This window comes from Acomys minous, assembly GCF_964271855.1.
Source record: "Acomys minous genome assembly, chromosome: 14".
NCBI lineage: Eukaryota > Metazoa > Chordata > Mammalia > Rodentia > Muridae > Acomys > Acomys minous.
The window spans coordinates 50,113,246-50,138,536 of NC_140496.1; the positions used below are offsets into that span (position 1 = coordinate 50,113,246).

The window sequence follows — 25,291 nt, forward strand, 5'->3', positions numbered from 1 at the left end:
CCCCCTGGAGGGGAGGCTTCCTGACTCAAAAGTGGAAGAGTTACCTAGCGGAGAAGTGGAAAAGCATTCTAGGCAGAATGCGTGTCGTGCGTGCACCAAGGCCTGGTTGGATATTCTCTTGGCTAGTTCACGTGAACTGGTTGCTAAGTAGGGGGGAGTGCAGGGGACGTTGGAGTGGTAGGAGGGGCCCTGTGCGCTGGGTCAGTAAGCAAATGGGGACTAGATAGGGAAGCTTTGTGGTGGCCAATTCTGGGCAGTAACCTCGGTGGCCGCTTTGTTACTCAGCGCCCAAGAAGTGACTCTGTTCTTCACTGGCTGCTCCGTGGTTGAGCCCACAAGAAATGGCGAGTGTCAGGGACTGGCGCTGGGAGCAGGCTTGTAAAGCGGTCTCTGCTCTTTTCCAGTTCAAACCTCAAGGGAGCCTGGCTGGCTTGAAGGGACCCTGAATGGCAAGCGAGGCCTGATTCCACAGAACTACGTCAAGCTGCTGTAGCTTCCGGCCTGAGGGGGCTCCCACTGATCCTGGCACACCAAGCACCACCCTGGAAACAGCACCCAAACGCCACGGTCATGCTCAAGGACTGCGGATCACCATGGGCACTGCAGGGCTGGGGGAGGGGACGAACTTGCCACCCAGGACGGTGCAGATGTGGGCGTGTGGAGAGCATGGCCAGCGTTGTTGGATTCTCATCCGGCAGGCACTGGGGCTTGTGATTTGTCCGGCCTGTGGAACAGACGGAGGGTGGGTCCCGCCGGCGACCTCACTGTCAGGCGTGGAAGGACCCTGTTCCCCACACATCGGCTGTCGGGTTTTCTGGGGGAGCTCTACTGCTCCGGTATTGCGTGTCTAAAGTGCCTGCGGCCTTGTGGGCGCAGGGAGTTGGTGTCAACCTGGAGGATAGCAGGCGGAAGCTCTCTCAAGCCTGTGCCTTCCGGCCTGGCCTGCCTCTTCTGGCCCCCAGGGCCTGCTCACTGGCAGCTGCACCTCAGCTCCTCTGTGTGCTTACAACAGCCTTTTCTAGGTGCTCACCTGAGTGCTGTTTGCCTCCTGTCACCTTTGTCGTCACAAGGCCCTTCTGTAAATGCAATAAAATGTAATTTACTATTTACTGTGTCTGTGGCCTACTCTGGTGGTGAATCACGGTTGGTAGTCATGGTGGGCAGACCATGATGTTAGCCCATTGGAGCCTTGTTTTCTGCAGCAGAGAAGAGGGTGGCCCTTTCTGAGATGAAATCCTGGTGTGGGGAGCTGCAGTCTCCTGTACAGGCCTCTCCCCCAAGAGAAGGTGAGATGGGAGCCGGTCTGTGGTACTGTGTGGGTGAGCTACAGCCACGCCGATGGTCAAGCCCCCTGACTGGCTTCATACCACCCAACATGGCCTTGCCTTCCGGGCCTCAGCGTTAACTTCCACTAGCTTGATGAAGCCAGGCTTTGAGAAGGAAAGGCTGGCAGCTGTCCCACTCCAGGCCCAGGGATGGCCAGGTCCTGTGGGGTGGAGCGGCTGCTTCCCTACAGGAAGGGAGGTGTTCACAGCCTCAGGACTGTGAGGTGAGCTCTGTATCAGTTGTTGACCTCTGACCGTAGGAGGTTCCTGACTTTCTTTGAAGGATTTATCAGAAGAAGGATGTTGCATTGTCTCCCCAGGCTGACTCTGGAGCCTTCTGATTTACCGGTTAATGGCTGTGGAGTCACCCCATGGGGGGTCCTGTATAAGTGCATCGCATTTGAGGTTAAGTTTGGATCTAGAATGTCCCCCAAAGGCCCATGTGTTAGCAGTCTTGTCCCCAGCCGGTTGTCACTGTTTGAAGGGGTTGTAAGTTTAGAAAGGAATCCTTGCAGGAGGGTTTAGGTCATTGGCATGTATCAGGGTGCTCTGGGACATGCTCTCCTCCTTTTTCTTCCACGTCTTGGTTGGTTGGTGAACAGCTTCTTCCACTGTAGGCTTTGTGTCATGTTCTGCCACAGGTCCAAAGCTGTCATGAAGTGCCACCTCCAAGACTGAGCCAAAATAGACCTTTAGCAGTTGACCACATTGGGTATTTTGTTTTAGTCACAGAAGGCTGGAGAGCAGGAGTCACGTGAGGATGGGAGGAATGTGGATTTTTGGAGGAGCATTTCTTTACAGTATAAGTTAAAATACCAAACCATAGGCCCCGAGGGCAGGATTGAGACTACTGAGGAACCCAGGCCTGCATTGTAGTAGCTTATCTTGAGGTCTGAGTGGCCAGTCTGATCCTAGAGGCAGGGTCAGAACCTTTGGTGCCCTGTGTTCTGAGATGTCATTTCCTGCTGTGACTTAATGAAAGTGCTTGCAGGAAAAGGTGTGCATCTGGGCAGGACGCCTCACACTGATCATCATTGCTATGACCAAAGCCAGCGCTAAACTCAACCCTCGGTAGCAAGACTTGGTTTGTTTGCTGGCTTGAGGAAGTTTGCCTTTGCTCAGAGTGTGGCACACCTGCCTCAGTACCATCGCAATTGATGGCATAAGTTACCACAGCCTGCCAGTCTCCATGATTTGCCCTTACTTCCTAAAAGAAAAACCAAAGTATGACTTACAATGCATGAACGAAAGCAAAGGACAGTGACAGGTTGCTGGTCCCTTTGATGTAATTGCTGGCGCCTTTGTTATCAGTGTCTTCTGTGGGGCAGCAGCAAGGCCCCAGAGTGATGTGGGTGACTAGGTTTCCTGTGGCCCCAAGAGCTGCAGACCTGTGTTTATGTGAGGAAAGTCAGCGTATGGCCAGAGAGAAAATCAATCTGTCAGAATATGGCCCAGGAGCAATTCGCCTTCACTTGACATCACCACAGGGCAGAGCAGATGTCTTAGCTCTGGCCAGGACCCAAATACGCAGACCTGGGATTGTTTCTGATCCTCCGAGAAGGCTGTATCTTACGGGATGGCTGTGGCTAACTCCAGGACCATCTCCAGGAGGCTCCTGTCCTGTGTGCTCCACTCAGGACATGACACCAGCTGCATCTCTTACCTCCAGTAGCACCAGCTACCAGCACTAGACCTTCAGCCTCTGTTGGTGCAGAGGCCCTGCAGGAGACTTTATGCACGGGTCTCCGTCTGTGAAGTGGAGAAATAAAGTACCATTGGGACCTTTGGTGAATATATACTGTGTCTGAGTGCTCAGCCGGAAACTGTGGTAAATGGAGTGTGGGAAGAAGAGGTCGTCTCTGGTGGCTTTGCATCCCTTAGCCACTGTCAAAGTTCCACGTGTTGAAGGCGCGGTCCCCAGCCTAGGGTACTGCTGGGGACCCTTCACAGGTGGCACGCACTCAGCCGAGCATGTCCTAAAGGACAAGGGCCCTTCATCTCTCATTGCTTCCTGGATGTCCTGGGATGAGCAGGACAGTGCTTAATGCTTTCTGCTGTGATGTCACACCCTTTCACAGGGACCTACGCCAGAGTCGGCCAACCACAGACTGAGACCTCAGAAGCTGTGAGCTTATGCCAGCCTTCTCTTTTAAATGTTGATCACACCAAATACTCTGTGGACGGGGACAGCCCTTCCACAGCCACCCCCTCTGCCATCTCATCTGTGGACGGGGACAGCCCTTCCGCAGCCACCCTCTGCCATCTCATCGCAGAGGCCACTCATCGCCTTGCTCTTCAGCCATCACTGTGACGCCTCGACCCGACCCTTCCCAAGGCCTCTGCCTCTCTCACCCTAGCTCGTCCTCATCTCCCACCCACCTCACGCTGACCTCTCTCAGGGCTCCCGCATTTGGGCAACGCAACTTATTCTCCCAATGCTGCATGTCTTGCTAAAAGTGCCTCAGTCCACCTGATAGAAGGACGTGCTTGAATCTATGCAGAGACAAGCTTGGCTACTGATTTTCCAACAAGAGCACTGCATATCAAACTTGGACAGTGGACATGTGTGGGATGAAGCTGGCAGCTCAGGGCCACATGTTGGGGTCTGGATTTCTTCCCTGGAGGCTTCGTTGCTATGAGAATGCTGCAAAGCCAAGCAGGAACAGCTTGCTCAGAACCAACCGGAGTGTGGCTCTTGTGGACATGAATAAAACCCCCTCAAGCTGTAGAAATCATTTTTGCTGAATCGGGAGACACTTGGAGATGAGGCATCTTGCAATGTCCGGATACAGTGTTGTACTGATGGCGCTCACTCGCCTCTTACCAGAACCATGCTCTCCTGTCAAGAGCTGTCCCAGTGTGACCGTGGGCCGGACCCCAGATCAGTTCAGTCGGGACAGGAGTAAGAGGGTCCATAGAGAAAGGCTTCATAGACCAACAGCTGCAGGCTGAGCATGAAGGAGCCCAGCTCAGCTAAGTCAGGTCCTAAGCAGCGGCTCCCTGAGCTCAGTGCCAGACTGCAGAGGCTGAAGACATGGTAGACTGGCCTCTTGCGCTGTAATTCACTTGGCTTTAGCACAGCCTTGGTCTTCCATCCAATGCCGTCTGGGAAACCGCTGCTGTGTTTCCAGCAGGACTGTGGCTCTAAGGCCTGGGAGGCTTGGGCAGGAGGCAGGAGGTATACCTGGAATCCTCAAACGGCATGCCCGTGCTTCGTGTGAGAGAATGTCTCCTCTCCGTTTTCAGCGTACACAAGCAGCCCCTTACGCTGTGTGTGACGCGTGGCCCGGCCTTTGATGCTGTGGCCGACCCTCATAGCTGGCTCTCCCGGCAGTTCTCAGCTAGTCTCAGTCCTAATGGGGAATTGAATATTGTGGCTGGTCCGAAAATGGCTTTGTGAAATTCTTCAAAGCAAAATAAAGGCACACTTGACTCAAGATCAAGCCTCCTTGGTTCTGAAGTTGTCTGTGGGGAGGGCCTGTCAGTAGGCTCGCATGTCAAGATGGCTTCTGTTTCACATTTGAGGCTGTCTGTGAAAAGCTTTGTTCCTTTACGGGTTGTTTTTTTTTTTTTTTAACGTTTTTACATGTTGATTTGTTTTTACTTACAGGTGTTTTTTAGCTGCCCTCCTCCGCAACCCCAGTGCATACAGCCCTTGCAGGCTGTGGTCTGGGCCACACTGTGGCTTGCAGAATTTTATCTGTTATGCTTAAGAGAGTTGAATTTGGCTGTTACTTGTGCTTCTCTTTCTGTTTTTTGTTTTGTTTTGTTTTTGAGACATGATTTCTCTGTGTAGCCTTGGCTGTCCTGGACTCGCTTTGTAGACCAGGCTGGCCTCGAACTCACAGCAATCCACCTGCCTCTGCCTCCCGAGTGCTGGGATTAAAGGCGTGAGTCACCACACCCGGCCTGTGCTTCTCTTTCTGAAAGCCCTCACCTATTAAATGACATGTCGCTTGAATTGATCTGGGAGGAAATGTTTTCTGCTTTAAAAATGAACTGGTGAGTACATTTTTTGTGGTCATGAAAGTCAAGGGTAGAGTCCCATAAAGTGTGGGTAGACATCAAGATTTCCAGGTCCCTGGGGGAGAGAGCAAGACCACTTGGAAGAACACCATCCTGCACGGTGGTCTCCTGAGTCCATCCTGCACAGTGGTCTACTTAAATGGGTCTCAAAGTCTCGTGGGTGTAGAGTTGCACAGGGCCATGCTGACGTGTACCCACATGGCAACATGGTAACCAGCAGGATAGTACTGTTATGAAAGAGTTTAGTGGACTGGACAGACTCACAATGACTGATCTGCCCTCAAAGAGGAGGCAGCGAACAGGGCTCTTTGTAGCCTCAGACAAAACTCCAGCAGCTGCAGTGCTGCCTGCAGGCCGAAGTGCACAGGAGTAGACCGTGGAAAGGCCCGAAGTCTTGGTGTACCTCTAGGCGTTGGAATGAACTGTCTCCAGAACCACAGGTGATTAAAGTAAAGGATTTATTGTAATCTGCTTACAGTCCTTTGCAAAGACAGACATGTTTTTGCATAAAGATATAAATTGCTTCATTTTAAACTAATTTAGTGTTTTAATTATATGAAGAGGTTTTGGTGAATTATGAATTGTACCAAACCAAGATTTTTAAGAGCAATATGGTACAAAAATAAGAGCAGACAGCCAGTTGGGCCTGGGACAGGCATTCAGCAGTGAATTTAGAGAATATGGCTTTGATGTTGAGTTAAGCAGTTACCTGCAGACACACGAGGAGCCAGTAACGTCGTTAACATAAAACTCTAACGCAGACCTTCCCCGCCTCCATCCCGGCTAAGATGGTATCCAGCCTCAGAACGAGTTAACTCGGCTCCCTGTCCCCAGAGACACCTCGTCTGCATGCTGTGTATCCATCACCATCCAGGTGTGGCTTTCATATTGCTGTGCGTGTAAGTTGACTGCGTTTAAGGATCTGCCTACAAATTAAATTCTTGAAGTAGCAAATGATGTAAGAGAGCCCCTCCCTCTGAGTCCAGTGTTCTTGGGTTCCCCCTTGCAGAAGGCAGGCGTCTTGAAGGACAGGGTAATGTTGCCTGCGTGGTGAACCCTGCGGGGAAGTGCTCACCCACCGGAGCCTTGTCCCAGCCTTCTGGTTCAGCGGTTAGGTTTGAGAATTCGTGTGATTTCGCTGAGTACCAATGAGAGTCATCACCGTGTTTAAAAGATTAATTTGGCCTCCATTCAAAGATCATTTAGTGCAATCATAGTGTAGCTCCCCAGAGATACACATGTTTGTGATTCGGGGCAGGAGAAAAGCCATAAATTGCATCAGTATTGGACAGATTAATAAATTAAAAATTTTAGTGCCACTGTCTTGCTTATGTGATTTGTAGTGTTTTTGTGGTATTTTTTCCCTCCAAAACTGCTTATGTATAAAATTTTCATTTTTAAAACCTACCTTTAAAAAAATCTAAAAACCTGCTAGTGATCTGTGGGTCTCCATGCCATTCTGACTGACTCTTGCCCAGGTGGATTGCCCCATGCCCCGCCCCCCACCGTCATGGCTGTTCCCAGGTGGATTGCCCCCGTCCTCCCACTGCAATGGCTGTTCCCATGACCAGCTCCGGGACAGAGGACCCCTGTCCAAAGGCCAGAAGGGACTTTCTGATCTTTGACAGATGTGGAGGGTGCATGGAATTTTTCCCCCCCAGGGGAGAAAATCGGGCTTTCTAAAATGGGAGAATTGTGCTCTCTGAGCCGAGTTTGCAGTCTCCCCTTTGGAGAGCGGGTTCTGCTTCTTTGGAACAGGGGGAAGGACAGCACTCCCAGGACCTCGGTCCAGTGGGCCCTGTCACCTGCCAGGAGCTGCTGACACCACAGCATTATCCCCGGCGGAAGCAGGAAGAAGCAGAAGCCAGAACTGTGCGCTGGAGTCTCACAAACACCCCACGCGGGAGACCAAGGGGGGAAAAATAGTACAGAAAAAGTAGAAAGGCTTAGAGACAACCAAAGAAGTTTAAGTGTGGTTATTTACAACAGAGACTGTAAAATGGTAAATTAGATATGAAGCTAAAAAAAGGCACAGCTCTCCCTTTCTTAAATACACTGTAAACGGTTCAGCACGCATGCAGAGCATTTCACGGTACAAAAAAAAACGTTTTACCTTGTTTAGACAAAGATAGTACTTAAATAGTCTCCAGCAAAATAGAATTCTTTCAAAAATACTTTCCCATTCATCCTATTAACCATTAAAGATTTTTTTTTTGTCTCATTTACAAAAGTTCCTTACACCTTATTTCAGGCCCTTCACGATTTATACATACAGTAATGTACAGCACAGCAAAAGACTGCAAAAAATTATCTGTAAAGCCAACACAATAGATACTAGAAATCGAAACCAAGGCATTGAACATCTTATCCATTCTAATTAAATAATAAATGGACACTAACGAGTGCGTATGCCAGCGATGCAGGAAAACGCGCCCTAGAAGGCCGCAGTTCCACGCCACGTGGTCTGTTAGTATACATCAGAACTCTGTATGGGTTTTTTTGTGTGTGTGGTTTTTTTTGTGTGTTTTAAATAACAAAAGAATATTAATGCCCCATATTGACTAGACATTTTATGTGCAAACCAAGGGTAAGCTTTAAAAAGTTCTAGTCCTTGAACCCTTTGAAAACAAGCGAGAGATACCGGAAACTACATGGCATAGTTAAAACTTCCATCTGTTAAAATATCAAAATCAGAGTTATTGACTAGATATGGCTTTTCATCCAGAGGAACAGGAACGTGTTTTCTAAGCGCTGGGAGTGGAGCAGGGAGAGTCCTTCAGCCAGCTCAGGCCTTGCCAAACCCACACGTCGTGGCTTTCCCAGACCCTTGGTGTGACTCTAGACTTGAGAAACCGTCCAACAAGTGCGAAATCAGCCATCACATGGGAAAATGTGATTTCTTGGGTCCTTCGTAGGTGTAGTACGACGTGGGGGAAACGTAAGGCAAAGTTCTTCCTGGCTGACGTCTTCCTTCACTTCCTGTGGAAGTAAAGGGGCTTGGCATTCCCGGACTCCACCTTTGGCAGCTGGTCACTGATGATCTCCACCAGCATGGCGGGGAACTCCACCTTCAGAGCCTGGGACTCTCGGAAGGTGTAGAAGCAGAATTCGAGCAGGTCACTCACCAGCTGTAACACACAGACACAGTGGCCGTGATTACAGGGCCTCTTTTCCAGATCCCTGACTCCTCCATAGCCCAGCCCTGATGCAAACATAGGGATCAGCGCTGGGGAACTCTGCCAGGAAACTCCTGGGTGTCATAGTTTAGTCACGTGACCTGGGGGGGGTCAGAGTCGCGTGTTCCCATCATGTGTCATATCCAGTATCTTCATGCTAAACAAATTCAGCCGGAGAGCTGCAACTGTCTAGCACGAAGTGAGTATCCAAGGCACAGGACAGAAATGAAGTTACCAGCACCTGGGTCACAGAACGTCCCCTCAACCAGTTCTTACTTGCGAGCCCGTGAATGGTTGTATCTCTATGCAGGCATTGGGGCCACACATGCAGACACCCCAGAGGATTAGAAACAAGACAGGTGGTCTGGCTGGAGGTATGATGGCGGATCTGAGGCAGCCGCCACTGTCACAGGGTTCTGCCCTGGCCTAAAGACAGGCTGAGGCTCCTCGGCGACACAGCTGTTCTGGCTGACTTAGAGAAAATAAAAGCCTTGAGTTATGGGCTGCCTGTCTAGTGTGCTGTTCCTACCTGGGGACTCAAGATCCTTTCCCACCGTTTCTGGACAAGAACCACTCTCAGGTACAAGTAGAGAAAACCTGTAAGTGTATGACAGCACTGGTGTTGCTAAAGAGCTTGAATAGAGTGAAAAGTGTTGTGTGTCAACATCCTGACTGGCCAGACAGAAGACAGTTCTTTTACACATCTCAGTTGAGAAGGAAATGAAGAATGTTGTGATGCTTGTGGGACTTTGTTAGCAAATTTTGCATTATTGGAGTTCCAGAGCAAGTATCAGATGGGAGAAAAACATACAAAATATACACGACTAAACAAGTGTTGCTCACAACTTCCTAAATCTTGGGTAGCCCATATATCTTTGGGAAATAAATACGATAAAAAAAAAAAAAGCCAAGGTGGAGTAGAACTGCATCCAAAATGGCTGAATGGCGCTTCTGAGCGCTGGCTGGCTTTCTCCCCACAGAAGAATCCAAGTGTCGATTGCACTGTGAGGTGAGTGACTGTGGGAGCACAGGGAGCTCCGAAGGGTTCAGAGATGTGGGAGGACAGCACAGAAAGCAGAGCACAATACGCCTTTGCTTGGGCCCTCACTGAAGCAGCAAGAGTCCCTTCTCTGCAGTGTGTGTGTGGAGGAATGTCCCAGCAAACTCCATTAGGGTTTGTCAAAGCACAGATCCCACTAAAATGGTAAATCCACAAAACCAAAATTGAAAAGGATCAAACATTACCAATACAGTAATCCACTAAATTAGACTGAAAGCAGACTAACTGAAAGATGCAGGCTGGGTGAATGGATTAAGAACAGGAAGATGGGGGCTGGGGAGATGGCTCAGAGGTTAAGAACACTGTCTGCTCTTCCAGAGGTACTAAGTTCAATTCCCAGCAACCACATGGTGGCTCACAACCATCTATAATGGGATATGATGCCTTCTTCTGTCATGCAGGTGTACATGCAGATATAACACTCACATACATAGAATAAATAAATCTTAAAAAACAAAAAAACAAAAACAAAAACAAAAACAAAAACAAAAAACAAAAAAAAGGAAGACATGACTACCAAAAGCTCGCTTTGCAAGTCAAGACACAGACTGCAGATGGAAGGTTGGAAAACAAGATTTCAAAATACACTGACGATCTGGAGCAGCCAAACAGCAGAAGGTTATAATACAATATCCTATATAAATCAAAGGGGAAAACTTCCTCAAACACATCCGTAACTGATTTTCTACAAAAGGTTTTTGAAAAATTACAGTGGGAGAGAGAGAGAGAGAGAGAGAGAGAGAGAGAGAGAGAGAACCAAAGAGAGATTAAAAAAAGGTCATTGCATAATGATAAAGGAATCAACTCAGTATTAGGAGATAACATTTATTTAGATACACACACTCAAACTAGAATTACATAATTACATAAAGCTAACATTATTCAATAAAAATGTGAGATGATGATGATGATGATGATAATAATAATAATAATAATACCATATCTGGTATTAAACTCCACATTCATCATTAGACTGTCCAGATTAAAAACCATCAAAAAAGAAAGAAAGAAAGAAAGAAAGAAAGAAAAACCACTTGCAATTAAGCTACATTACAGGCCAATGAGAACTCAACCATCTCCAGAGCATCTCTCCAGCAGCTGTGGAGCACACTCTTGGCAGCGTGTGCACAGGACACATGCTAGGACAGACTATTCTAGGCCACAAAAGTCTCGGTGAGTTAAAAACAAATAAATTATTCCATCATCCTTTACCACAACGCTATTAAAATAGAAAATGATGGCCAGAACTTAGAAGTTATATGTGCACATTAAACATTATTGTAATGACCAATAACCAATTAAAGGGAAGACGTTAACATTTCTTGATATGAACAGAAATGGAACATGGAACACAGTAAAAACAATACCAAGAGGTAAATGTATAGTGGTAAGTATTTGTATTAAGAAAAATATCTGAGATAACTAGCGATATAATGTGAGAAAGAAAAAGTCGAGAACCAAGTCAAAGTCAGTAGAGAAGAAAGAAGGAAAATAGAGACTTTATGAATGACTAGAAAGAGTTGGCGTTCCGGTGCGTGGCTGCAATCCCAGCTCTTATGAGGATGGTGCAGGAGCGCTGCTGTGAGTTCAAGGCCAAGCTTACATAACAAGATCCTGTCTGAAAATGAAAAGATAAACTGACAAGCTAGGTAGACAAGCTGCCTAAAACAAAGAAAGACCCACGTCAGCCATGGAAAATAAGAACACATACCACAGAAATGGAGGTGAACTCTTTTCTGTCATGATCAGGAACAAGACCAAGGTGGGTGCCCTTGTCTGTCCTTTTCAGTGTAGTAATATCCTATTACTGCCATATTATCCTACTGAACACAGCATAGAGCAGTGTGAGGAAGGAGCTGAGGGCACCCATGGAGGAAAGGAGGAAGGAAATTTGTCCCTGTTTAGAGACAGCTTTGTTGTAAACGTATAAATAAAGCTAGATCACACAACTACAGGATGCAGAGCCAGCCACAAAAGTCAGTTTTGTTTTGTTTTTTTCTGTGCATAGAAAGGAAATTGTCAGAGAAGAAATCAAGAGTGCGGTCCCAGTCACAGTAAGTGGAACACACAAACATTTGAATAATTTACTGAAATGTAGTGAAAGATGTCAAGAATGACACTGAAGTGGATATGGAAAATTGGAAATACATCCTATGTTCTTAGATTGGAAAAATTAGTATCACTAAAATACCCGTACTCCCCAATGCATTCTACATAGTCAATGCTACCACTACTCAAGTATCAATGGCAGCCTTCACGAAACAAGAGAAATCCTGAACTACTCCTGTAGACCCCAAAGACCCTGCCTAAGAGCTCTAACTAAAAAGATCAAAGTTAGAGACATTACCTGCCTCCAGAACACAATGTAAAGAGACAGTGGCCAAACACCACTCTGGCTTCAACGCAATCACACAGACCAGTTGATCAAAAACTAAGTCCACCAGTGCCCTCTTCTGGCATGCAGTACATGCAGGCAGAATACTATATACATAATAAATAAATATTTTTAAAAAACTAAGTCCACATATCTACAGCCAAGGAATTTATGATGGACGTTCTTCAAGAACTGGAAGTTGAAATACCATTGACCCAGCTATCTTCATGTATGTGTGTGTGTGTGTGTGTGTGTGTGTGTTTGTGTGTACACACAAGGCCATAGGAAATTCATATGTTGAACAGGCAGGGCATCACAAATACTGCCCAGCCAGCATGCACCAAGCCCCTCACATCTTAGTAACTCAAACGATCATTTGCCTTGAGTAGCTCTGGGGTCTACCGTGCCAGGCCCAGTGTCTAATACTTCAATGCATGTATACTGGACATTGCATGGTATCATTCCTGTGCCCCTGGCTCCTCGGTGTGGCTGGGGCTGGTGCAAGGAGCTACAGGGACTCAAAAGCCACAGAGTCCAGCAGCCTCACACCATCAGAGCCGGCCATGAGGCACAAGGCGCTCTGTGAACTTGCCCGGCTTCTGTGCCATCTTTACAAGCCCCCCTAGAAGCATGCTGGGCCTCTGGGGGCACTTCTGAGGTCTCGGAAGATGTTTGTGTAAAATGAGGAGTAGGTGCGCAAGGCTGCGGCTCCAGAGAGGGCAGGGTTCCTGTGGATAATCGCGGTGTCATCTCTCTGACTCAGCGTGGCGAGGCAGCAGAGGGAGGACTGGGCCATTTGTCTTTGGGGAAGGCTGTTTAGTTGATGATGGCAGACAAAGCTGCCCTGTTACCCCATACTGTGGCTCCTGCACCCACCTCTGGCCACACTAAGGAACGGGGGGGGGGGGGGGGGCGCGGGAGTGTGTGGGAGGCTGGAGGCGTTCCCCATGCCCTGCTCCTCCATAAGCCACAGCCTCTCTCGGAAGCCTGTGGGGAGGGCTAAACAAGTCCTTGGGTGGTGAAGGAGCTGGAGAGACAGCCTGGCTGAAGATGCCCGCCTGCTTGCTTTCCAGATCGCTCTAATGACTCTCGGTTCGCAAATGTTCTGGGCCGACGACAGGAAGCGCAGCTGATTGGGACTCAGGCTTTCCTGAGCACTGAGAGGAAGTTGGAAGCGATACTTTCAACAAGCCCAGTTTAGCTATTGTAGGTCTAGGGGTGTGGTTCAGTGATGGGGTGGGTGGGGGTGCTCTCAAATATGCAGAGCTCTGGGTTCATTTCCCAGCACCCAAACCAGGCTTACCCAGCTGTACTGATGGGCGCTGGGACAAAAGACACAGAGTCAATTTTTTAAAGTACCAACAGGTGTACTGGTTACTATTTAGTCTAAGTGTTCCAGAAATAGACTTGTGAACACTGGAAAGTGCTCCACCGAGATTGTGTAAGGCACTTGGCCTTCACTCAAAACCAAACAGGTTATTCCTGTATCTGACACCAAAAACACGGGTAACAACTATGAAAGTAGCAAACTCCCCTACCTCAAAACTAAAAGCCAGGCATCAAAGACATCACCAAGCAGGTCACAAAGGCACCCCACAGACTGGGACAGAATATTCTAAAATTGTGTATCTGATAAGTGGCTAATATCTAGACTACATTATCAAGAGTCCCATAGCTGATTTTTAAAACGGGCCAAGAACTCCAAGAGTCATTCTCTGAAGCCAAAATGCTCTACGTACGGGAAGAGCAGCCCCACATTGCCGGCACTGGCAGGTGTGAAGATCAGATTTACACTCATACCAAGTAGGATGCGTGCTATCTTGCAGCGGGGGGGAGGGGGAGGTGTAGAGAAGCCAGAACCTCTGTGCGTAAGGAAGACAGTGTGAGAATGTCTCAGTTAAAGAAAACTCCCCTATAATCCCGCACCTACTATGGGGTGCCACCAAAAATAAAGAAGTATGGGGCGTGCATGCGCACAGCAATGTTGTTCACACTAGCTGAGTGTTGGAGATAATCCAAACCCATAGCACATAAGTGGATAAGAATATGATGTGGATATGCGTGTGCATGAGTGCGCGCACGCGCGCGCGCACACACACACACACACACACCCCACCACACACACACAACACACACACACACACACACACACACACACACACACACAGCCATTCAGCTTTAAAGAAGAATGAAACTCTGGTACATGTGAACCTCAAAAACATGCTAGTGAAGAAAGTCATACGTAAGGAAAGATACTACATAGTTTCACTTATGGGACAAACACAGAATAGGGAAATTCGTAAGACAGAAGGCATAATCGTGGTTGCCTGGGTGGGGGAAAGAGGGGAGACTGGGTTGTTTCTTTTTGGGGATATGGATAGTGGGGCTGGCTGTGCAAGAGTACGAAGGGACTTACTGGCACTGAATTAATGCCACTTAAAATGATATATAGCTACACATATATTCTGCCTCAATTTAAAAAATACACTTGAAAAAACCAAATAACTAATACATGGGTAGTGAAATGTATTCAGCTATTAAGACAAATAAAATGATGAAATTTGCAGGTAGATGGATGGAGTTAGACACGATCGCCCTTAGTCAGGTAACCAGACCCAGAAATGCAAACAGGGCACGTTTTCTCTTTTATGTGGATGTTAACTTTTTTAAGTTTTAAACCGGAGTGCTTTATTTAGAATAACCACAGAGGTTAGATAAATAGTAGGGGACCAAGAGAGGGGACATTTGTCCAAGGAAGGAGAAATTAAATGATGTTGTAATGGAGTAAAAGGGAAAACTAGAATAGAAAAATTAAACTAGGATTCAGTGGGTAAGCGGGGGAACATGAGGTGCGACAGCTCACACTAGAGGCCTTCAGAAAAGCCATGTGGAAAACTGCTGCTATAGAAAGCTCCTAAGTATAGATACATAGACAGAAGAATCTAAAGGAAGTTACCACATAAAGAGCTCCAACTAGCCAACTTAAGCTACCAAGCCACACCCCCATACCAGGAATAGGTTACATCTTGTTGAGTGACTGGCCAAAGGCATCTCATGGACCAAATACCACATACTGCAGGCTGTTTCCAAGGCTACTAGCTGCCCTTCCCAACCTATGGTAAGGCCCTCTTGCTGAAGACACCATTTATGTCTTCAACCTTGGAGAGCTGATGCCCCACGGAAAAAACTTTACCCTTACTGACTAGGATTCACGGTGTGGAAAGGTACTCTGGGCGTTACTAGAGGACAAATGTAGTCATCAATAGCACCTCACTGTGAACCCTGAGACCCACACTAGTGACCTGCCTGCAAGACAGACTGGTGCAAAATTTGCACAAATATAGGAATAACCAGCCACTATTTAAATTGGAGATGAAATTTAAATTCAACCAAAAGTATGAGAAAAAAAAGCAAAAACCAAAACCAAACCAAAACAAAAACCCAAAGAACAAAACAAAACCCAAACCAAACAAACAAACCAACCCCCTCAAACCAAGAACCAGGTTCCACAGCCACTACCCTCCACACCCCAGTGAGGTGAACAGGAGGGTGCGTCTACGCACAGGTGATGTGATGAGACCTTGTGGCTCTGCTCTTTGTGGATGGTTCCACCTCAGCAAAACAAAGCTAAAAAAAAAAAAAAAAAAGTCTTCCATGACAGCTCAAAAGCATTTGATTTGTTTCTATTCCCAAAGCAATCTCAACCGTAAACAAGGTTATGTTACCACTTTACCCTGGATCCCTGTCAGAAAAAACCCAAGCCCCAGAGACCCATTGCTCTGGGAGCGCTGGGCTGGCTTTCCTCTGGGCTGAGCTCTGGAAAGCCCTGAAGATGCCTAGGTCTGACCAGGAGCCCCGAGGTATTGTGGGACAAAGGTTTGCACACTTGGTATATTAGACACACATGAAAGGCATTTAGGGATATGTACATGCTCCCCATCTCATGTGAGCTCTGCGCTCAGGAAACTCCTGTGAGGTGAGCCCAAGCCAGTGTCAGGATGAAGCCCTTGTGCCGCTGAGACTCCAGAGGCCCAGGGCCTGGTGCCAGGGCAGTGTGTGCTCTGCCCAGGCCCTGGGGGTTCCTGTTCCCTGCCCAGAAACAGCTTGGCTACCAGGGTGAGAAACAATGCCTCCCAGCATCACCCCAAAGCCAAGGGCATTTCTCTAAGCTCTCTGTGTTGGTGCCCGTCTATTAGCACTTATATTTTAATTAGTTCTTCATTACCAATTTTATAAGAAAGCATCTATCTCTGGCTAGAGGTGAACACTAATGCCTCCAAATCTGTCATTTGAATGCTGAGATGAGCAAGAGGGATTCTTTTTCCCCCCTCAGTTTTTGGTTCTTAAATTTATTTAATTTCCATCCTGTTTAAGTTTCCTTGTGTTTCAAGCCTTGTTCTAGCTCATGGCTCCGCCTTCTTGTGAATAAGGTCTATTGTACACGTGAAAGACACAAAGAAAAATGACACAATGGGAAAGAAGAGAGTGGAGCTTAAAGATAAAGGGATAATTAGAACATTGCTGAACAAAGGGGATCTAATGAGAGGGTTGTGCTTGCAAGGCATTGGCATGTTACTGTATATAGAAGTATGAACTTTCCCTAATTTTGTTTTCAATATTTCCTAGATCTTTCTTGCAGATGTATACTACACTGAGCGGACCAAAAAAAAAAAAAAAATCTAAACCAACTTGAACGTTTTGTTGAATTTATATTAGGCAATTAGATCCTTACTTTAGTCTCTGATTAAAAGAATCTAAAGCAACGAGGCATGGACAGGCCCCATTGGCCAGGGGCAGCTGTCATCAGAAGACTGGTGAACAAGATGGCTTGTTCCATTCCCTTCAGAGAGGCTGGGGACCCAGGACCCAGGCATAATATTTCTGTAGATTACCCTCCTTTCATGTGTGTGTGTGTGTGTGCTTATGCTTATAGAAATTTGGGAGAAGATCAAACAATAATGCCGTGAAAGCCCAAGGACTGCACTTGGACCCCCAGAACCCATCTGAAAGGCTGGTTATGGCCCTGTTTGCCTGTCGTCCCAGACTCCTGAGGAGGCAGGGAAATCAGAACCCTGGAGGTCACTGGCCAGTGAGTCTAGCCAGTTAGTGAGCTCCAGACTCAGTGAGATGGCGTGTCTCAAAAAAATCAGGCGAAGAAAATGGATACCCCATGTCAGCCTCTGATCTCTGCACGATTACATACCCAGGTACGCCATGCATATGCCCACATAAACATGCCCATGTACAATACACACGCAAACCCGTGCCTACAGCACACACGCCTGCACACCAAGTGGCTTTGATCATGACATTCCTGACCTTTCCCACCTGTTCTTGTCTCCAGGGACCTTCCTTGGGCACACCTGCATGGTGCAAATCACTCGCCACACTCCTCTCCTCCTCTGACCAACGGGCCCCAGCACAGGTGGCAAGCCTCATGGGGTCCAGCACACAAGGAGGCCATGGGGCCTCTCGCTCCAGGTGTGCAGGAAGAATTTCAAGGCGGCAGCTGCCAAGCATTCCACAGAGGGATGCCTACTTTACCGAGATCCAGACTGAACCCTGACCTGCGAGGGAGCAATGGGGCTCATGAGGTGGGTGGCTGGGCTTGCTGCCATCACGTGACATCTCTTTCAGGGGCGGTTCCTCTATCTCCCTGCCTCGTTCACAGGCCTATGAAAATGTACCCATCATGATTCCGTACTCTTTAGAAAGGAATAAATTCTGGGTAAATATTACTACTATCCTCTCTTCTTAGAGAAAAGAGTTAAGGTGGGGGATGATGAAATAGTTATGTTTAGTCTTCTTCACATTGGTGACTTTGGATAGCTGTAATGATACGACAGGCAGGAAGGCACTGCAGATAACCGGGGTGTTCTGTGGTCGTTATATTGTAACAGCGGGGATTTGGGCTGCCCGAGGAGAGGGGATTTATTGATGGGTGTCAAACACTGAGACAGTTTCCCTAAACATCCCTTAGATTTCAGCTTAGGGAGGAGGTGTGTGTGTGTGTGTGTGTGTGTGTGTGTGTGTGTGTGTGTGTGTGTGTGACTGTTGGTGGTCTGTCTAGAGTCAGGGCCCTCTGTGGTGCGCAAGTGTTACAGTCGCTGGGAACGGAGCGTGTTGCTTTTGTCCTAAACAAGACATGACCTAATGTTTGCCAGTAAGGACAAGAAGCTTTGCAGATCAGGGGAGGTGGAGGCAGAAGAATCATGCATTCAAGGCTAGTCTCGGAGGCAGAAGACTGTGTCTTAATATGAACAAACCCAGCTGTGAACAAGGGCAAATGTCCTGTGAGGCAGGGGAGTGGCCGACGTAAGAACCGCTTGCTTTAATAAGCTAGATTCAGACACGACTCTAACTTTTTCCAGCTGAGGATTAAATGTAGCAGATTACTGCTCTGTCACAAGGAGGAATGTTTTGATTTGCGAACAAAACAAAATATGGGATGTGAGGAAAAAATATTGGTTAATCACATATCGATAAGGGAATATATGGGCTTCCTACAAGTCAAAAATATCCTAAAGAAACCATCACAGAGAACTCGGAAAGAGTGGGCCTCTGGGAACCAGGGCCAGGTTTGAAATGAAAGACTGAGAGATACAATCCTAAGTTAGATGTCCTTGCTATTAAATTGTGCTGTGAAAGTGACAGGTGGGGCAGATCTCAGCTCTGATTGCCACCGTTGCCTCTGATACAGAGTGTTGTCATTCACATCTGCAGACACACACACACACACCAGGCAAAGCTCTTACGAGCTCACATTTACACAGCAGTCAAGGTGTGGAATAAAGTTTGTTTGGGAGTTATTTGCAAGACAGTTGTTTTCTAAGTTGCTGTAATTCCTTAGCCACACACACATACTTTATGTGTGTTCTGAACACACTCACAATGCCAATTTATACACACCCCATCAGACGCCAGAAGGACACATTCTGTTTGTGTTTAGTAAGGCAACTGTCTCGCTTTTCTCACCAACACTTTCAGCTTGTTCTAGAGTTAACTCTTATCCCCATTTGCTCTGTGGCTCTTGATATAGTCTCTGGAAATCTCAGGAGAGGAAAAAAAAAAAGTCAATTCAAACTGCTCTCTACAACCCCTCATGGTTGCCATAGCTACTGGACATCTTTTCTTAAAACTGTGCTACCTGTCCTTTCTTCAGCCTCTGCCCCGTGGCCACAACCTGCGCAGTATGCACACACTTATCTCACTTTCTGTCTATTGTTTCTTCAGGGGTCCTCAGTGCCACCTCCTTTTGTTAGTCTCTGGGCCAGTATTTGTCCAGTGGGTTCAGCTCCATGGTGTCTCCCTGCTGTCCACACACCGGCCTCAGGGACCACTTTGTGGCACCACCCCTCAAGTCTGTATCAAGCTTGCTTCATGCATACAGGGGATGTTTTGTCTAGAAGTTTCTAGCAGCTCAAATCTAAACCAAGCTGGCAGCCTATCCTTGAGACTTTCCCTCCCTGCCCCTCCCTGCCCCTCCCTGCCCCTCCCTGCCCCTCCCTGCCCCTCCCGCACAGGCACCTGCTTCCTTTCCCACCAGACCTTCCTTTCCTGGCACTGCTGCCCCCCTTAGCCTCACATCCTTTGTTGCCACCCACGTGACCACCTGGACATCCCATGGTCCTGAACCCCTCTTCCCAGCCTCTCTCCCTCACCTGTACCTTAGCCCCAGCATCCCAATAGACATGTTCCCCATCTTGCCCCCTGCTGTATCTGTAGAACAGTTCTCCCTCGGCTAACTCTGGCAAGTAGCCACACACACTACTGTGCATTTAAAGATGTGTGGCTAGTGGTGCTGAATGACGTAATTTTAAACGTCATTTAACTTTAATGAATTTAAGCGTCAACTGCCACACACGGCAGGGGTGACTATGTTGACAGAGCAGCTTTCTAGCCTCCTAGTGTGGTTCAAATCACTCAATACAGAGACCTGCTGGCCCATGGGTTATTTATCACTTCTCTCTTCTTTCTCTCCCTCCAATCATTCGGATATACAAGAAGGGGGACACAATCAAAGCCACCAACCGATGCCACCTTTAGACCTGATGGAGGAGCCCCTCACCAGAGCACCCTACGAAACTCATTAAGCCACCACCAATCCTTAGGTGACAAACTGCTTTCCAGCACAGTCAAATCATCTCCTCCATATTTATCCATCAGACATGCTGAACACAGTAGGACCATTTAAGGAGAGAGAGAGAGAGAGAGAGAGAGAGAGTCTCAGAGGCCAGAAGCGGAGCATTGGGTTCTCTGGAGCTGGAGTTACAATCCCTATGAGCTGCCTACTAACGTGAGTGCTGGACACTGAACTCAGGTCTTATAAAAACAGCAAGCTCTCTTAAGGCCTGAGCCATTTCTCCAGCCTTCTGTGTATTTGTTTATTTGAAAAACATCCTGAGGCAGGTCACTATGTAGCCTGTGTTGGCCTCAACTTGCCACATAGCTCAGGGCTGGTCTGGAACTTGTGATATTCCTGCCTCAGGTTGCTAGTGCTGGGGCTATAGGCATGTGCCGCCACACCTGGCACTAAATATATCCAACACATATATTTTTTCAGTTATACCCACATGTTTCAAAGGGTAACAATCATCCATTGGTACAATTCACCCTGGGAAGTGCTGGACCACACTACACACTTAAAATCAGAAACTTGTGAGTACAAATGTCAGCCTCTCCCTACCAGGGAAATTCAAAAGGACTGATGTAAATGGCTGGGCATTACTCTTTGGTCTCCCCGATAGCCAGGGGGCAGCAGCATCACTACCCTGGGTTGGAACCTTCACTGTGAGAATGGCTCTGAGTGCAGCCACCGTCCTGCTCACTCCTCCATTCCTGGGGATAAGGCCTGGCTTGCTCAGCTGATGGCAGTAAACAACTTTATTTAGCCTCTTTCTTAGTCATAGTCTCCCCAAGAAGGCGGCAGGGTGACGCTGCTAACAATTACACGAAACCCTTGCATGGCTTTGGATCTTGCTCCCTCACAGCTGCCTGTACCACTGGCAACCTGAGTGCTTTAATCCTGGAGTCAAATAATCCCAAATCATTGCCAGTGGGGCAACAGGAAAAGGGATTAAGAACTTATTCAGTTGCCTCGCTGGTCTCTCATTCTTCAAAACCTTTACAATATACCTTTATAAATATGGTATTACACCCATGTTAGGGATGAAGAAACTGGTGACTGCAGCATGAAAGAGAAGTGTACATGCGTCCTATGTACTGAGGGGGACGCTGATAGAAGGTCACAGGTCATGCCACACCACAGGCCATGTTCTACCCCTGGTTTCTGCAGCAGCCTCCAATTCTGCCCTCAGAACTTTTTCTGAGGGGAAACTGACCAGAAAGATTATGACACTCTAAGAGTGAACATCTCTAATCACTGCGGACACAGCCACACTCCTGGCGTGCACACTTTTAGCATGTGGTAAAAGATGCTTAAAGTAGGGTTTTGTCTGTCTCAGAACCACATAGAGGAAACGGCCAGTACTGCAGCCGGCACGCAGAGGCATTTATTAGTGAAAGGAGCACCAATGGACCGCTGAAACATAATGTAGTCTCTACCTCACGTTCTCAGTGCTTCTCAGTGCATTCATTGCTGGAGTTTCACCCTCACGCCCTCACCCTCACAGTGAGCTGGGGAAGGAAACCAGGCTCCCAGATTGGCTAGACAAGAGCTACCTCAGCTGTCCAGCATTCTTTACAGCACCAATCACACAGCGAGCTCACACTCAGTGCCCCCCACCCCCGAGTCACGGGAACAGATCTGAGTGACAGAGCCGAGAAGCAAGCCCTGTCTAGGATCATGGTCAAATGCACAAACATTCACCTAGGAAACTGGGCAACAGTGCAAAAGTTTTTCAGACATAGCTCTCCTCACCACAGGGACACTTTAATGAAGAACCAGATTGACGAACAGTCTTCAGGGTGTGTCACTGAGCCTCACAAAACCAATGGGTTCTAGAGGATGCTGGGGGAGGGTCCATAAAAGCCTGGGGAGTGGGGGCACAGCACATCTGCTTCCAGTGCTGTTAGATGTGGGCTCCTAGGCTTCCCCAATGTGTCCTGGCCTGCACTGAGCAGCGGCTCTTGGCCTGTAACTCCTTATCATGAGGGTGGTGTCAGGGGCCCCTGCAGTGAGCCTGAGCAGCTGCCACCTGCCTTAGAAATCATGCTGTGGGCCTCTGTGGCTTCCACACGAGTTCTCTGACACCCCTTAAAGTTTTCCACTTTGCTGCCAAGCACAGCTGCCTCTGACATCTTCTCTATGAGGCTAGCGTCAAGGTATAAGATTTGTGAATGAGCCGGCCATTCAAGGTGTGTCTGCCTTGACCTCCAGGTGCCACCTGGTCCACCTTACACACAACCATGCACTTTCAGCAGCTACATGTGAGTTCCTGAGCACGGGCAGCTTGCTCACTCTTGCCCCTTTGGTCCCGGCGCAGTGCAGCAGAGGCTCATCAATAGGGGAATGATCATATGAACATGCATGTGCCTTCCAGGCCCCCACAGGGCATATGATGCCCCTCAGCACCCAGAGGCCGTCTGCCTCCACAGACTCTAAGCTGACTAGGCCAGGCGCTGTCTCATCCTCTTTTGTGCTTTCCTGGCACTGTTTATATTACTGGGTGTGGACACATTTTTTTGTGAAGTGTGTGTACCAAAATAAAACTGTAAATTCTTATAATATTTAATAGAAAAGGGCGTTTTTGCCATAAGAGGTACCACTCATAATCTTTTGTATCTACTAAATACTACAGACCATACTGTAAGTGGTCCTCCTTAATTCTCAGAAAGCACAGAAACGAGCAATAAAGTCATTAGACATGAACTTCTTATACCAGAGGAGATGTCTTGCACCGCTTAGTATTAGCTTAAAAGTGATTGTCAGTTCTCTCTAATGGAAGCATCTATCTAGTTTTTACACACAACAGCTGAGCATCAGCAATGCAGAACACACCCCTACTTCCTGGAGTATTCCCACAGTTGTGCTCCTTGAAACATTGTTTTTTGGGGGAAAGATTGATGCTCAGGGGGTTCTGAGTCATGAAAGCTTTTGACCAAGCACTCAACTGTCAGTGTGTTCTCGGAGAACGTTCCTTCCACCCACCGTGGCCCAGGTCTGCCCACACATATGTGCACCATGTGGAAGAGATCCATGTACCCTGGGATGTGCATCTTGGGGGCTGTAGACATGGGTCCCAGGAGCTAGCACACAATGCACGCTTTGGAAGCACAATTACCATATGTATATTTAAATGATCCTTATTGTTTGAGACTCAAGATCAAATGCTCTCTTCTCTACTAAGTGACCAGAGCTAGGCTGGAAGGACAGCGTTGGTATATGGTGTAGAAATTTTTTCCTTTGAGGAAAACACCAGGCCTAGCAAGCCTGAATGCTAGAAAGGCCCCTCTGGAACTGCCACACGCTTCCCAGTGTTCTGCCCCTGACTGGAATATGAAGCGAGCGCTCTAGATGATTCCTTCAGGCCACCTCACCATTCTGTTTGCAGAAACAGAAACACTAAGGGAAAACCAAACCCAAACATGAAAAAGTGGTTTGTAGGGCAGCAGACACAGGGAAGGGCGAGGCTGTGGGAGGAAGAGGAGGAAGGCCTGTGGCCTTGGCTAACCTGAGGATTTCCTGACACAGCGGCTGGAAATGTCACCTAATGGCATACATGTGACAAGCTCTACTGCTAGTGAGCCTGCAGAAGCTTGCAGAAGGGGCGCCTGGTGGGAAGTCCTTAGCTCCCTGGAGGTATGCGTGTACTCAAAGCCCATTGTGGGACCCCAAGTCTCTTCTCTTTGATCCCCAGCTCCCCAGATATCCGAACATAGAGTGGTTTTGCCTTGCTACACACCCCTGCCATGACATGCTGCCATGCCCATGGCCGCAAAGAGGCAGGCCAACCCCCTGAAATGGTGAAACCGAAGAACTGCTTTCTTTTTACAAGCTGATGACCTCAAGCATCTGTTTTTGGCTTGTTGTGCAAATGTGAGCACCTGAGCTTGGATCCCCAGGACCACACAGAAACTGGGTACATGGTGCGAGAGTCTGCGCTCTCAGCTTCCTCCGAGGACACAGGAGGCAGAGGCAGGGCAAGCTCTGAAAGCTCCAGGGCCCCCTCATCTGGTATTGCCGCACTAGAGAACAAGAGCCTTGTCATCAGCAAGGCAGCAGCTGAGGACCGACAGTGAGGTTGTCCTCTGAGCTCAGCACACACTCCACGACAAGTGCAAGTGCATATTCACACGAAACTTCCTTCAATTGGGCAATTGTTGTTTGTTTGTTTGTTTGTTTTCAGAGAATGGAATGAAGAGCCACAGACCAAGAAAAAATAATTTAAAATCACATATCTAATAAAAATTAAAATAATGCATAGCTACTCTATTTAAAAGCTTTCTAAAACATGACAACTAACAAGCAACAAAATTTAAAGGAAAACAGGGCAAAAGATTAGAGTGGATACTTCCCCAAATGAGAATATAAAAAGACGGCTAACCCCATCAATCGTTAGGAAAATGCAAGTGAAAAACCACAGGACTCTCATCATGCAGCAAATGGAACACCCAAACTAAAAACAACTTGCAGTGCCAAGTGTCATTAGCTGGGGTTCGGGACACTGTGCACTCTCAGGTACATCTCATGGGAATGTAAAACTGTAACCATTGGGACAGAGGGGAGGACATCTTATTGGGACTCTAGATGAGAGAAGCATGGGAGAATGGTAAAGTAAAAGGATCCAGAGGGTCCTAGAAACCTACAAGAAGAACATTATGATGCGCAGATCTGGGCCCAGGGGTCCTGCTCAAACTATGGTACCAGCCAAGGACAATATGTGCAGTAAACTTCGAACCCCTACCCAGATCTACCCAATGGACAGGACATTCTCCACAGTTGAGTGGAGAGTGGGGTCTGACTTTCACACGTACTCTGGTGTCCGTATTTGACCATGTCCTCTGGATGGGGAGACCTGGTGGCACTCAGAGGAAGGATAGCAGGCTACCAAGAAGAGACTTGATACCCTATGAGCATATACAGGGGGAGGATGTCCCCCTCAGTCACAGTCTTAGGGCAGGGGAGTAAGGGGAAAATGGGAGGGAGGGAGGAATGGGAGGATACAAGGGATGGGATAACCATTGAGATGTAATATGAATAAATTAATTAAAAAACTGTAACCATTTTGGAAAACATTCTGGCATTTCTTATAAAAAATATATATTTGTGGTGTGTGTGTGTGTGTGTGTGTGTGTGTGTGTGTGTGTGTGTGTGTGCATGCACACACGCGCGCAGTGGTCCACCAGGAATTTCACGACCTGGTATTCC

General features: G+C 47.7%; 2 protein-coding genes across 9 annotated transcripts in view; one reads left to right on the forward strand and one right to left on the reverse strand.

Annotated features, from left to right (window-relative positions):
• The window catches only part of ARHGAP10 (Rho GTPase activating protein 10), a 269,421-nt gene extending 268,314 nt beyond the window's left edge, over positions 1 to 1,107 (forward strand). For all 5 annotated transcript variants that reach the window (XM_084755701.1, XM_084755703.1, XM_084755700.1 and 2 more), the window contains one exon: positions 405 to 1,107. In XM_084755701.1, coding sequence (XP_084611827.1) covers positions 405 to 493 — 89 coding nt within the window. In that variant the 3' untranslated portion in view covers positions 494 to 1,107. The remainder of the gene's footprint in view (positions 1 to 404) is intronic.
• A 4,685-nt stretch (positions 1,108 to 5,792) lies between these two features.
• The window catches only part of NR3C2 (nuclear receptor subfamily 3 group C member 2), a 302,223-nt gene continuing 282,724 nt past the window's right edge, over positions 5,793 to 25,291 (reverse strand). For all 4 annotated transcript variants that reach the window (XM_084755685.1, XM_084755686.1, XM_084755684.1 and 1 more), the window contains exon 9: positions 5,793 to 8,479. In XM_084755685.1, the coding sequence (XP_084611811.1) occupies positions 8,324 to 8,479 (156 nt within the window). In that variant the 3' untranslated portion in view covers positions 5,793 to 8,323. The remainder of the gene's footprint in view (positions 8,480 to 25,291) is intronic.